The sequence below is a fragment of the Equus quagga genome, chromosome 6 (genome assembly GCF_021613505.1).
Source record: "Equus quagga isolate Etosha38 chromosome 6, UCLA_HA_Equagga_1.0, whole genome shotgun sequence".
Classification (NCBI taxonomy): domain Eukaryota; kingdom Metazoa; phylum Chordata; class Mammalia; order Perissodactyla; family Equidae; genus Equus; species Equus quagga.
This window is the reverse complement of record NC_060272.1, coordinates 4,295,342-4,309,739: the sequence shown is the minus strand read 5'-3', so window position 1 is coordinate 4,309,739 and position 14,398 is coordinate 4,295,342. Positions and strand designations below refer to the sequence as shown.

General features: G+C 53.6%; 1 protein-coding gene across 1 annotated transcript in view; it reads right to left on the bottom strand.

The window, feature by feature from the left end:
• The window catches only part of ANKRD10 (ankyrin repeat domain 10), a 33,722-nt gene extending 28,347 nt beyond the window's left edge, over nt 1-5,375 (bottom strand). Inside the window, exons 1-2 of the mRNA XM_046663677.1 lie at nt 5,042-5,375; nt 1,472-1,624 (exon numbers count right to left, since the gene is read on the bottom strand). Coding sequence (XP_046519633.1) covers nt 1,472-1,624; nt 5,042-5,251 — 363 coding nt within the window. The 5' untranslated portion in view covers nt 5,252-5,375. The remainder of the gene's footprint in view (nt 1-1,471; nt 1,625-5,041) is intronic.
• Nucleotides 5,376-14,398: the final 9,023 nt, after the last annotated feature.

The following is a 14,398-nucleotide window of genomic DNA, read 5'->3' as shown; positions in this document are numbered from 1 at the left end:
ATTAATACTAAATATTAATTACTGCCATTCATGGATTATGCATAGTTTATTGATAAGGAGACTGAGCCACAGATCAAGTAAATGACTTGCCGAAGGCCAGAGAGATGAAGAGGCTGAGCCAGGTGCCCTCTACCAGGAGAAAGGAGGAAAGGATGCAGGACTAGGAATGAGACAAGTGGAGAGACAGGCAATGCCTCGTGAAATAACGGTGCACAGCTGCCCATTCATGACTTCTGAGCACAGGGATAAAAGCCGCAAAGCGGCAGAGAAGTACGTACACACAAAGATTCAGTGCGTGGAGGCTGAAGGAAGAGAGGAAGGGGCAGCGGGGGAAGCCTAACTTGTCCCACCTCCTGAGTTCCAGTTTTGTAACAGAAACAGGCCTAAAATCTAGGGCTCTCCCCGTCCGTCCTCTCTCCTACAAGTCTTTTACTGAGAACAAACTGCCCTCTGATCCTTCACTTCCCTTTCCCACTGACGCACTGCTGAAAACCCCTTTCCTCAACGACTTGCTTCTTAGGTGGGTAGCTGAGTTATCTTCCTGAGAGGGGCTTGCAACTACTTTATACCTGGTTATGACCAGGGGTGAATGTTAGGAAAGACAAAAGCAGAAAGGCGGAAATAACAGTTCCTCTGCACACAGCAGTCTCTTGATATCAGTGGAAAAAGCATATAAAAACAGGATAAAGTGAAAGAGAAAAGTAGAAAGGCATGAAGAACAGGTACAAAGCCAGAGGCATAAGTCCCTCTGAGGAATCCACCCTCGCGGCAGGGGGCTAAGTCTGGGGCTGCTCCAGTCAGACTATCCATGGAGTCTTCTACGCCAAACGTCTGTCTAGGGAAGAGAGCTCCCCGTAAGCTAAACACTCTTCTTGTGTTTTTTTCCCACCAAAGCGAAAAGAATACTGAAATTACATGAAAAAACTGGCACTCTCATGTTCATGTTTGCGCACTTAAATGCAAACTCCCTGCACGTGGCGTCTGAGAGTCACTTCCTTCACAACACTTGGCTACTTATCTGCATCTGTCATCACCCCCACCATGTACCTGAAGCAGCATTAACTCACACTGGTCCATCTGCTGATGCTAACCTAACCACAGAGACGATGTCAGAGCCATTCTTTTGCTGGCACAGATGTGTCTTCACAATCACCTGTGGAAAAGCAGCAAAGGCAGCTGCGAGCAGGGGAGCCAGGAGACCTGGGCTCAAGGCCATACTCTTTAGTTGGCAGCTGTAACCGTGGGCAAATGGCCTTGGATGGCTGCGGGTCACAGCCAGTCATACAACAGGTGAAAGCACTGCTATGGGAAACTCCTATTACCCACAAATAACTCAATAAACACAAATTCCCATTAGCCCACACATAAATATATCAAACTCTAATTAAGGCCTCAATTTAAGACAACACCATGTAATCGTAAGTGGAAAAAGAAAACAAAACAAACCAAGTCGACCATCACACTCCCTTACCGGTTTGTTAATGCTGGCTCCTGCTTGAATCAACCAGATGAGGCACTGAGGGTGTCCCCCGAAAGCAGCAATGTGGGCTGGGGTCTGCGCATAACGCGTGGTGGAGACATCAAGCGTGGCTCCAGCTTGCACCAACTGTATTAAGCATTCCAACTTCAAAGAGAGCAGGGGGGGAATGAAACATGCATAAATGTCGGTATACTGTTAATTACACAAATAACCTAAATTTTGTAACAGAGACATGGCCTTTTCGGTTACCAACTTTTTTTCTGTCCTGGGGAACAGTCAGTCATTCCTTCCCAATCCCATACAAATTTGAAAAGACATTTAAAAGAATATTTTTCCTTGTCCCTGTCAAAAAAGTTGGTAAATAGGACACGAAGTTAAAAAGATTGACACTACACAAATTTATTTTGTTTTTCCCACAACTGAAAAAGCCAAAATCAGAAAGATTAGATTGCATTATTCAAAGACTTCTATCAAAACTAGATTTTGTCACTTTCACACACTATTCTAAACAATAAAAATGTTAAAGTAATTGGTGGGTTAAAAAAGGCTTGTGTAGCCACAGGAAACTTCTCAAAGACTGTTTCTGCAGCTCGCACAACTGTACTACGCACCCGTTTGGCAACACAGCATCCACTGGATACTCAGCTGAGGCCCAGCATCCAAATTACTTTCTTAGGGAAAAGATGTGTCACGTAAGTGAGAGGGCAGCACTTAGCCTTTCAAACTCTTTGTAGAGAATGCCCCCACCGACATGAAAAGCCCAGAGCACAGCGAGCTCCGCGCCTAGCAGGTGACTGCGAGGAAGATGCGAGTCAAGACAAGACTTTGCAGCCAGGCACCGACACTGCACAAGCCTCTGGATCAAAGCACTCATCACACTCACCAAGCACTCAGCAAGTGCCTACCACGTGCGCCGCGCTGTCGGAGGGCCTGCTGTCCTCAAATCCCGGATCCCGAGCTGCCCCGCTTCCCCGCCCGAAGCAGGAGGCAGTCAGTCAAACAGCTCGAAGTGCCAACAGTTCTCTTGCAGAGGACAGACCTCAAATAAAGAACGCACAGCTACACTCTGATCTCAGCCCAAGTCCCTCACCCTCTTTCAGCAACTTAGGCCTTTCCTTGCAAAGGACAGAAGGCTGCCAAGAACACCTGTGGGAGACGAACTCTCACAGTCCGGAGTGCAGCCATTTAAAACATGACCCCTGTCTTCACGGGACTTGAATCCAGGACTGACAGCTAACAAAGAGACACGACTTCGGTATACTTTTTACACGGTGCCTTTATTAACGTCCTGAGTGAAAAATCCAAGTGCCAGTAGTAGTCACAAGAGGAACAGTCTCGAATCAAACAAAAACGAAACAAGGATGAAAATCACTTGGCACGCCCACAGTGGTTTATCTTAACAGGGAGAGCACCCCGGCCTTAACTCTGCTACTTCTGAGTTCAAGGTAGGAAGTTGGGTGTGGACTGTGGAAACACACGGTTCAACGTGAAAGCCTGTAAAGGCAAGGTATAATTAGAGGATTTAAATCCTGATGTCCTGCCCTCCGGGAACAAAGTTCACGAGAGCTCGGGTAACTTGCGCACAGCGGGCACAGCCCCAGGAGCACAGGCGGGAAGTCGGGAGCAGCTCCTCAGAGCCGCGCAGGCTTCAAGGCGCAGAGGCGGGGGCCGGGGGCAGCCGCAGCCCGAGTGCCGGCCCCACCGCCGCCGGCCGCTTCTCCTCACACACCGGAGGATGCTCTCTGCGGCCCCTCCGCATCCGAGACCACAGCCCCGCGACGGCGCGGCCGGAAACCCCGCGGCACCGGCTCTGGCCACAGCGCCGGGCCTGCACGGCTGGCCTGCCACTCACGCTCGGGACAAGCCGAGACTCTCAGAAACGGAACGCGGCTGAGTTCTGCCATAAGACGCACGTAACGGGAAACCGACCACTTTCAGCGTTCGACGGCAGTCACGGTGATTTTCAGCCCCTACAGGCGTCCTTCGGTTGGTAAACGAACATTCCAAACGACCGTCCGTGAGGAGGCTTTAACACTCTACAGAACGTCCCAGACGGTCCTACAACCGTCGTTCGCACCCAGCACTGGGGGATCAGGGCTCACCACCCCCCGCAAGTGTCCGCGCCTGTAACAAGGGCGTCTTTCCCCAGAACACGCGCGGACACAGACGCCGAGAAGCGACGCCTGGAGCCAGGCCCCGCCTAACGAGCAGCACCGAGGCGGGGCGGGCACCGGCGCCCGCGCTCCCCCGCCTCCGTCCCCTCGAGCGGACTCGAGACGCCGCCCCGCACGCAGCCGCCCCGCCGGGACCAGGCCTCAGACGCGCGGGCTGCCCGGAACCACCGACGGCACCTCACCCCGCGGGCGCTTCTGCAAAGCCGCCGCTTTCCCTCAACCCAAACCCGTCATTTCAGAGGGAGAACGCTTCTAAGCGTCCCGAAGTTTGGGCACGTAAATCCCAATCACTAAAGTCACTTGTGAAACGCATCGCGAGCCTCCTCTTAGGACTGATCCCTGATCAGATAACCTCAGTTACTGCACAAAGGAGGAAAACGTCATCTAATCTTCTAAAAACGTAAAGTAGCATTCTGTTCTCAAATTCTTAAATAACTGAAAAAAAAACACACAGGAGAACGTAGAGGCTCCACAAGAAAATTATCTACCCAATCCAACCCCTCTACAGCAGCTTAAACGCTCTTAACGCCACCACCACCGATTTCACTACATTCCAGCAAGCGAAGAACGTCGGAAGCGCACAATGTCGTACACAAACGCCCTTACGCCGTTTCTCCAAACGTCCCTACGCACCGCACACAATCGCCTCCGCAACTTACTCAGGTTCTTCCGCCCCCGACCGGCCAGCACTCAGCCGGCAGCCGACAGCGCGCCCGTCCCCGCAGACGTCGTGCCCGCGCGGCCGGCCGCTTCCAGCACGCACGGCCCGACCTCCGCGCCCGCGCCGCCCGCGTCGACGTCAGCGCGCGGGAGACGCCTTGCGACCGCCGCAGTCCCGCGGTGCCCCTCACAGTCCCGCAGCGCCCCGCACAGCGCCCCCCACGGCGGGACAGGGCCCCGCAGGCCCACAGCCTCCCTCAGGGGCGCCGCCCCGGGGCCTCTCCTCCTCAGCCCCGCGCACACCAGCCGCGGGACCCGGGGCCCTCCGCGCAGCCGCCGTGGGTGGACCCGCACTCCCGTCCGACGGCAGGCGCCAAGGCGCGGTGCCCGAAGCGGGCCCTACTCGGCCAGGGTGGAGCCTCAGGGAAGCCGGCGCCTCCGGGCAGCCGCTCCCGTTTGAAACCAGCGCCGCCGCACATGCGCCCTAGGCCCCTCAGGGCGCCGCCAGGCCCGCTTCCGCTCCGCGCTCCCGGCACGCCCCGCGCCCCCCCGGGGCCCCCACCGCCCGCACCGCCGCACAGGCGCCCCGGGCCCCTCGGGGCGCCGTCGACCCCGCTTCCGCCCCGCGCTCCCGGCACGCCCCGCGCCCCCAGCACCTCAGCCCCCACCTTCCCAGACCCCCACAGGAAAGCCGCGGAAAATGGCGCCTTAAAGCGCCCGCGCCCACCTTGCCGAAGTGCGCGGCCCAGTGCACGGGCGTCCAGCCGTAGAAGGAGTCCTCTGCGGCCAGGTGGGCGCGCGGCGTCTGCTGCAGCAGCGAGCAGAGCGCGGCCAGGTCCCCGTCGCGGCAGGCGCGGTGCAGCGGGAAGCGGAGCGACAGGAGCTCCTCGCTGGAGAAGCCCGCCTCCGCGCCCGCTCCCGCTCCTGCCGCCGACATGGTGTCACCGGAAGGCGCGGGCTGGCGGGCCGAGAGGACGCGCGAGCGAGAGCCCGAGAAGCTGCCGCCGCAGCACAAAGGAGCGAGAGGAGAGCCGCTGCCCCGCCGCCGCCGCCGCCGCGTCCCGCCGGCTGCAGAGCCGAGCACGCACAGGGGGCGGGGCGGGGCGGGGCCTGGACGTCAGGGGGCGGAGCCAGGAGCGGGGGGCGGGGCTGGAGGAGCCGGGCTTGGGCAGACGCCCGGGGCGGCTGGGGTTGAGGCCGGGAGCAGGGACGGCGAGCTGGAGCAGGGGGCGGGACCTGGAGCAGGCAAGAGGCCTGGCGGGACCCGGCAGGGAGCAGATGCCTGGAGCGGCGGGGGCTGGGGCCAGGGACAGGGGGCGGGGCCGGGAGCGGGGGCGGGGCGGGGAGGAGGGACAGGACCTGGAGTAGGGTCAGGACCTGGAGCAGGGACCGGGCCCGGAGGGGCCGGGCAGGGAGCAGATGCCTGGAGCGGCGGGAGCTGGGACCAGGAACAGGGGGCAGGGCCGACAGCGGGGACGGGGCCTGGAGCGGGGATGGGCCTAGCAGGGACGGGCCGGGAGCAGATGCCTGGAGCGGCGAGGGCTGGGCCCGGGAGCAGGGGGCGGGACCTGCAGCAGGGCCCGGGCCTGGCGGAGCCGGGCATCGGCTGACGCCTGGAGCAGCGGGGGCTGGGGCCAGGCTTGGGGCAGAAGCTTGGAGCGGCCGGGCCTGGGACCGGGAGTGGTCCCGGGGAGGCTAGAGTAAGGGGCGGGGCCGAGGCGGCTCCCAGGCCTGGCGGGTGGGGTGGGCTCTCGGCCGCGCCCGCTGCCTAAACCCCAGGTCCGGCAGTGTCCTGACCAGCCTGCGGAGGGCAGCCCAGTGGCAGAGAGCTCCGGGGAGAAACCCCTCCCCCTTTGTAAAAAGCTCCCCGGAGCCGCACGTTTGGGGTTTGTGACCCCCACCTCCCGCACGCAAGGTGCCGGGTCCCTTGAGGTTTCGGCCGCGCGCCTGTAATTCGCCCAGCTGAGGCTATGGGGCGCCTGCCGGGAGACGGCTGCTAGTTACCATCGGAGACCACAGCCGCGCGCTTCGGGGAACGCGGGACCAGCTCCCGCGCTTTCTGTTCTAATTAGGGCGCCTGCTGGTCGGGCGAGGTGGAGTGCACGTTTCCGAGAACAGACAGGGAAAATATTGAGAAAGAAACATCGCTGCATGCAAGGAAATGCTAAATTCTCTTTCAATGACCGAGAATCAGTTTTTTTAAATAGTTTTTTTTTCTGATTATGAGTAATACGTGAAAGTCATTAAAAATTTCGCTGTCGAGGAATAACCACTATTAACGTTTATGGATCTTGTAGTACTTTTATAACCATATCATTTGTTTTATTTGTATATATTCTTTTTCCTTGTGTTTATTGCTTTTCTTTTACACAATTCTAAATCGCAGTAATTCAACTTTAAGTAGGTAACCAGGTGTCTGGGAAAACGTTGACGCATAAGATAGCACATTGCAGCGTTAGTTAATAAAACAAGAAATTAGACACCTAACGCCTAACAAAGGGGAATTGTTAACTTATGGTATAAACATACCACAGAGTCATCCATTCATACAACAAACATTTGTGCGGTACAATGATGAATGAAACACATTGAGAAATGCTCCAGATACAGTAAGCCAGAGAATGGAGCAAGTATTTCAATCCAGCGAGCAATTGCTAATGAATGGGAAATATAAATGAGACTTAAAATCTGTCTTCTGTCTAGGAGCTTATAACTTATTAGATGAGGCAGAAAAGCATATTTCAATAGCTTAAGCAGTACTTTCTTGTTTGGACCAAAAAGGTAAGAGAAATATGCTGTAAACTCATTTCAAGCTTGGTTCACTCTAGAATTCAGCCATTTTTCTTTACATACACCATCCTGTTTTTAATCGAATTATTTCTTTAAGATATAGACCCTGATAATGACTTCCACCCTTCCTAGGAAAGAGGCGTCCCATTTCGTAAAAGGGTGCAAGCATGCCCTGACCTCCATAATAACGAGAGAGGATCACTCTTTCTCACCTTGCATTCTGGGAATGATGAAACTGAGACACAGATAAGCTAAGGAACTTGCCCAAGGACAAACTGCGCGCCTGTGGCAGAGCTTAGAATAATATCCAGACCTAGTTTCCAACCCACTGTTAGATTTTTTTAACCTTGGGATTTATTTGCATAAAGAGTCTTAAGGCCTAGGAAAATAAAATAGGTTACAATGATAGGATACTTAGAGTACATCCTTTCTCAATTAAGATGACTGTGTTTTTTAGGGTTACTTTGACTGTATACACACTTAGGTAGCTATACAGAAATAAACCAGCAAATATATGACGATGCATCCCTACAACATGCCACATGATAACTGTGACTATGAGAATTCTAAGGGGGAGTCTGGTGAGTGTCTCCAAACGCCAGTGTTCTGATTGGCTGGTCCCAAGTTTTGCCCAACTCTTATAATTATTAAATTGCAGATTTTCTTTAGGACTCTTGTTTCTAAACAGCTCTAGGGGAAAAAAATGCAGATTCATAACGCAGCCTTTGTCTTTTTATTTGACAAAGCCACCATAATTAATTGACAAAGATTCCTTCCTTCACCAGAGTGTACTCAGGCTCTCTGAATTTCACCTGGGCCTTGCCTTTTCAACTTGTGTGTCTGTCTCTGCATTGTCCAATTTTAGCAAGAATCCTTCGAAATTGGTTTCGCTAGTATCCCACGTCCCCCATATCTGATTACCCTCCATATCTAATGGGATTCCTTGTCTCTCACCACCCCCAGGTGACATCTGCTCCTCTTGGCCTGCCTTCCGCAAGAATCCTGGTAGGTTGGTTTAGCCAGAACCCCTGACGTTTAGCTGACCCTGATGTCTCCTCTTAGTAATTTTCCATCCACCAACACCCACCCTGCTCCTTGGCTATGAATTCTCACTGAGGCATTCAGAGCTGAGTCCAATCTCTCTCCCGTACTGCAAGAAAAAACGGGGTCTTACCCATTGCAGTGGTCGCTGTGCCCATCGCAAAGGTCCCCCCTTGAATGAAGTCTGCCTTACCATGCTTTAACAGGTGTCATTGAATAGCTTTTTCTTTAATGGTTTGAATAATAATTTGTTTCTTTAACATAAGCAAACTTGGCTACTTGAAGATATGATTCAAATACATGAAATCATGTATTTCATGCATTTGCTCAAAAGTCAATATATTAAAAACAAAACGCTGTGCTTAGCATTGGCATTGTGTTTTCCAAAAAAGGATTGTGTTGTGTGAGGAACTGATCCAGTGGGCAGCGCTCAACTGAAAGGACGAAAGTGTCCTCTCACGTGGTGGACATTGGCGGGCCTCCTCTGAGTGCTGTCAGGACAGTGACTGGTGTGTCGTGGGAGATGAAGCTGGAGAGGAAGGCAGGGTCCCAGGTTATATACCACACTAGAAGCTGCCCTTAATTCCTGAAAGTGTAGGACAGCGAGGGGCTTTGCTGTTGTGCCAGGTAAGGGGAGAAGGTGGGACCTACAAGGACAGGCAGATCCCACTTGCAGCTGACACTGGGGCAGAGGAGCCTGCTCTGACGGTGCCCTCACCCGGGCCCAAAAGTGGGACCAGAGCCTTCCCGCTCTCCTCTCTGCCCCTTCTCCCCTCCCATCCATCTCCCACCATACTGCCACATCCATCTTTTAAGAAGGCAAATCTGCTTAAAATTGGATGTAAGACAGTGTCTTGGTCCATTCAGGCTGCCATCAGAAAGTCCCACAGATTGGGTGCCACAGTTCCGGAGGCTGAAGTCCGAGATCAGGGTGCCGGCATGGTCGGGTCGTGGTGAGAGCCCTCTTCCTGCTCCAGAGACAGCCCCTTCTTGGTTGATCCTCACTCGGCGGAGAAGGAGCCATCTGTCTGTGGAGTCTCTTCTTTTTTTTTTTAACTTCTTCTTTTTTTTCTTTTAAGATTGACACCTGAGCTAACATCTGTTGCCAATCTTTTTTTTTCTTTTTCTTCTCCCCCAAATCCCCCGGTACATAGCTGTATATTCTAGTCGTAGGTCCTTCTGGCTGTGCTACGTGGGACGCCGCCTCAGCATGTCCTGATGAGCAGTGCCATGTCCTCGCCCAGGATCCAAACCCGAGTAACCCTGGGCTGCCAATTGAGTCTCTTCTTATAAGGACACTAATCCCACCATGGGGCCCACTCTCATGATCTTATCGAAACCTAATCAGCTCCAAAAGGCCTCAGCTCCGAAGAGCATCATATTGGTATGAATTTGGGGGGAGACACAAACATTCAGTCAATAAACAACTTCTCAAACTAAAGTGGTTCAGATACCACCTCCATGTGGATTTTTATATCCACATAGGATCTGTGCTATTAATATTTTTCTTAAAATACGTTCATTTTCTTAAAAACATACCAGCTTTACTCAGGCCCTCTTCATTAACAAAACATCAGTGAGTTTATGGTGCTAGTCTCGATTTCTCCCTGCCCATTTAAACAAATACACAAGGCAGAGTTTGTTCAAGTGTTTCCCAAATCGGCCCCCACTGTTGGTGGTGCTCACACCTCGCTTAGGAAATTGCTCCTGGGGAGCGAAGTCCTAAATCCATTCCTGGGCCTGTTGGTGCCCCTGCAGCTGGGGCCTGCCCAGCTCCCTGAACCGGCTTGTCATGCCCCTACACGAGCTGTCCAGTCAGTCCTTGAAACCAAGGTTGCCTCTGCTGGAGGCTTGCCCCATCTTGTCCCCAGCACACACTCCCTCTGCTTTGGGCTGAATTGTGTTCCCCCTGTCGACGAAAATAATCCATAACCAATCTATAAATGAAAATTTGGGTGAGTTTATTCTGAGCTAAAATCTGAGGATTATAACCCGGGAGAGTCTTTCCACAAAGGAACAGAGCACTCCAAAGAAGTATACTGGGTGATTATATACCCTCAAAGAGCATGTTTCACATATGATTGAAATGTCCCTTTTACTATAGTCATGAGGCTTCTCTGTCAGCACAGTGACTGATGGAAACAGCAAATAGGTCTGCTGTCTCAGTGAACCCCACAGGGTGGCAGATCTGTTGCCTCTAGCTGGGCGGTCACAGATGAGCACTGCAATCAGTTCCCAGCCTAAGGAAAGATGCTTAATCTTTAAGGAGATGCCAACGTTGGGAGAGGGAGGGAAGTTGCATCTTTATCTCAAAATGTCTAAGCAGATATACAATGCATGTTCAATGGCCACAGCCGGGCCCTTTTGGAAAAAACAAAGTCAGGCCGAATTAGGTTTATACCAAATGGCTTCCTCATATTCTCCAATATATCCTATTGCTTGCCATTTCAATTTGTCACCCCCAAAATTCAGATGTTGAAATCCTAACCCCCCAGTACCTCAGAATGTGACCTTATTTGGAAATGGGGTCGTTGCAGATGTAACTAGTTAAGGGTCATTCTGGAATAGGGTGGGCCCCTAACCCCATATGACTGGTGTCCTTATAAAAAGGGAACATTTGGACACGGAGAGACACACAAGGAGAACGCCATGGGAAGACGAGCGCAGATCGGGTACAAGCTAAGGAACGGTCGGTTCACCAGCCGCACCAGGAGCTGGGGAGAGCCTGGAGCAGACGCTCGCTCGCCTCCGAGGGCCTCAGCCTGCCCACACCCGCATCATGGACTTCTGCCTCCAGACTGCGGGAGAAGGGATTCCCGTTGCGTAAGCCCCCGTTGGCGGTCCTCTGTTAGGACAGCCCCAGGCCCCTACTCCATCCTCCAACCCCGGACGCCGCCGAGGGTCTCCCAAGCCGGCGGCCGCCCAGACCCGCTCCGGGCGCCGGCTCCGCCTACTTCCCTTTCACAGCCCTGACCCTCCCCACAGCCCGAGCGTGCCTGCCTCTAGGCGGTTCCAGGAGGAGAGTTCCCGGATGTCCAGCACTTTAGTTTCCTCTCACTCCCAAATGAGAACATTTAAAAACCCAACGAGCAAACGTTACTCATTTTTAATCATGAAAGAAATAAAAATCTTGACTGTGAAGAGGCGTGGTCTGAGGCTGCCTCTCCGCGTTGCATAGATCTCTTGTCGATCAGGAGCATGCCATGAGTTTGCTTCCGGCGGCTCCAAGTGGGAAAAGACGCTGTCTTCAGGGGTGGCCTCTCTGCTCTGACAGGGAGCCCCCCAGGCCGGTCCGAGAGCTTGCTCTGAAAATACTTCCAAGTAGGGTGTCAGGTGTTCTGCTGAGTAAAGTAATGGATGGATGTCTTTCACTCCCTCCATCTCTGTCTGTCTCTCCATTTCTGTCTTTCTGTCTCTGTCTCTCCATCCCTCTTTGTCTCTCCCTCTCTCTCCCTCCCTGTCTCTGTTTCTCTCTCTCTCTTCATCTTTTTCTCCGTCCGTTTGTCTCCGTCTCTCTCCATCTCTCCCTCTTTGTCTCTCTCTCCGTCTCTGCTTTTCTCAGCTCCTTTTCAGAAAGCGGGGAGCTGCTATGGACAAGAGGGCTCAATTATAAAGAACAGCAAGATTCTGGAATCTTGCCGACTGCCCTCTGTCTTACTTCTATCTTGTTTAAAACGTGATTAGCACTATAATGGAAAAACCCCCAGGTTTTCTTCCTTCTCGTGCAGGGAACAACCCCGTTCTTCCTCCTGTGTTTCTTCTCGGTGAGTCTCCTTTACCCCCACAGAGAACACTTCGCTTCCGACCTTCTGGTCACCAAATGTGTGGAGGTTTCCCCAAGCCAAGCAGTTCTCTGCGACACCAGCTGGGCATCCTGCAACCTAACTCAGTTCTGACAGTGTCTATCTGGAGTTAGCATCAGACCCCACAGGTTAAGGGCTCAGTCCCACAGATCTGCCTCTCCCTCCGCCTGCAGACGTCAGCTGAAAGCCCAGTTTGTCACCTGTGCTTCGGACCAACTGGCTATAAATCTGAGGCTCCCACGGCCCCTCTGCAGGTTTGACCAATTTTCTAGAGCGGCTCACAGAACTCAGGGAAGCACTTCCTTACGTTGACCTGTTTACCAAAGGACGTGACAAAGGACACAGACGAACAGCCAGATGAGGAGACACACAGGGCGAGGTCTGGGAGGGTCCCGAGTGCGGGAGCTTCTGTCCTTGAGGAGCTGGGGTGCGTCGCACTCCAGGTGTGCATGCGTTCACCCACTTGGAAGCTCCCCGAACTCCCTGTTATTGGGATTTTTATGGAGGCTTCCTCACGTAGGCACGATGGATTACTAACTGCATTTCCAGCCCCTCTGCCCTTTCTGGAGGAGTGGGGGATGGGGCTGAAAATCCCAAGCTTCTAATCATGCCTTGGTCTGGTGATCGCCCCTTCCAAGAGCCATCCAGGAGCCCCCCAGATTTGCCTCATTAGAATAAGACACTCCTAGTGCTCTTACCAGGTAGGAATTTACAAGAGTTTAGGAGCTCTGTGCCAGGGACAGGGTCAAAGGTTAGAACAAGAGAGGCTCCTGGTGTTCTTATCACTTAGGAATTTATAGGGATTAGGAGCTCTGTGCCAGGAACCGGGGGCGAGACCAACATATGTATTGCCCAATACTTTACAAGCACAACCCTTCAAATAAAATAGAAACAAAAAGACCCTGTGTTCTACTCAGAAGCGGACCTGTGACAGCAGAATCGTCGGGGATGGAGGGGTGAGAGGTCTGAAGAAGAAAAAGGAAACAGCGGGCTGGTCCAGTGCCTGCCACCCTACAGACAGAGGCAGCCCGGGTTGGCCTGCCCTGCTGACCCTGAGGATGGCCTCGGGTGGTCACCTGGCCCCTCGACCTTTAACTGTGTGCAACCACACAGTCATTTAAAATGTTTTAGCTGACTCCTTAATTTCTCAATGTTATTACCAGAGAGAAAAGTCCCTAGGGAGTCATGGCTATTATTAAACGGGCTTCAGGGGCCCTCCCTCCACGGGGCAGGCCGGGAAGTCCCTTGTTGCCACCCTGAGGCTGGCTTCACTCCAGACGGAGCCACAGTCTTCCGGCCGAGGCTGCTGACCACGCTTGCCTGCTGGACCAGACCCAGGTACCTGGTGCCAGTGACGTTGATCACATTTTCCCCACCCTTCCTGAAATTCCCACTGTTGAGTTTATTCCTTAAGAAGCTTCCAGAAACAAGAGCTTTGATCCTCAGGGAATCTCTGTTACCGAGGATAACACAATTTCCACCCTCTGATGGATTAACAGGATTAGGTTGTCAAATTAAAGCATGCCTGCCCCTCGTGTCCAACAGAGGGGCCTCTAAGAAAGGCCGGAGGGCAGAGGTGGCTGGAGAGGCCAGGCTGGGCCAGGAACCCAGAGGTGCCCGGGGGGCAGGGGGAGAGCACAGCTCCCAAGCCGGCTCTCCCTGGAAGACAAACGGTGAGGGCCTCTTTATCCCAGCACCCCCTTCCCAGTCTTTCAAACGTGGGAGCTGTGTCTGTAGGTGACCTCGGAGTTTAGGGGGAAGCTGCCAGCAGGGGGGCGGAGAGCACAGCGCCGGCCCGCTCCTGCGTGGTGGGCCAGGCGTGCCAGCCTCCCCCCTTTCTCCGTTTCTGAGGACAGGGTGACGTATTAGGAAAGAATAACGGGTCTCCCTTGCGGAAGGGAGCGTTCCTCGGCCTCTCTGGCTTAGCCTCTTCATTCATTAAAGGAAGCCAAAAATAACCCTGCCTTAGCAAGGCGGTTCTTGGCAGGGTCAGATGAGGTTGTGGCTGTGGAAAGGACTTTCAGATCGTTCTCTGAAGTCCCTTTAATATTTACCCCCCACCAGCTGTTCACAAAGTCTTCAGTTACCAGTCCTTCCTGGTGTGAGGTGTTGCTGTTGGATGTTTCGTTTTGCTTGAAGGCTAAATTACAACGGTAAATGCCTCCAGGGCCCTGCTGTCAGAAACTGGCGTCACTCGGAGTGCACGCCACCTGCTGTGAGGTCTCCCAGGCTGCCCTGCTCCTGGGACGGATGGCACCTGGGGAGATAGGCCCTTCCGGGCGCTGTGGTCCACGGGGCTGCTGGAGCGACAGCATGCTGCCCTTTGGCCGGAGACACTGCCCTCCCCTGGCCCCTTCCTCTTCATTCTCCAAAGCACAGCGGAGAGCAGTCTGTCACTTTGAGCCACACTCAACAGAAGGTTTGGGTAAACTGAGGAGGACTTGGCACCC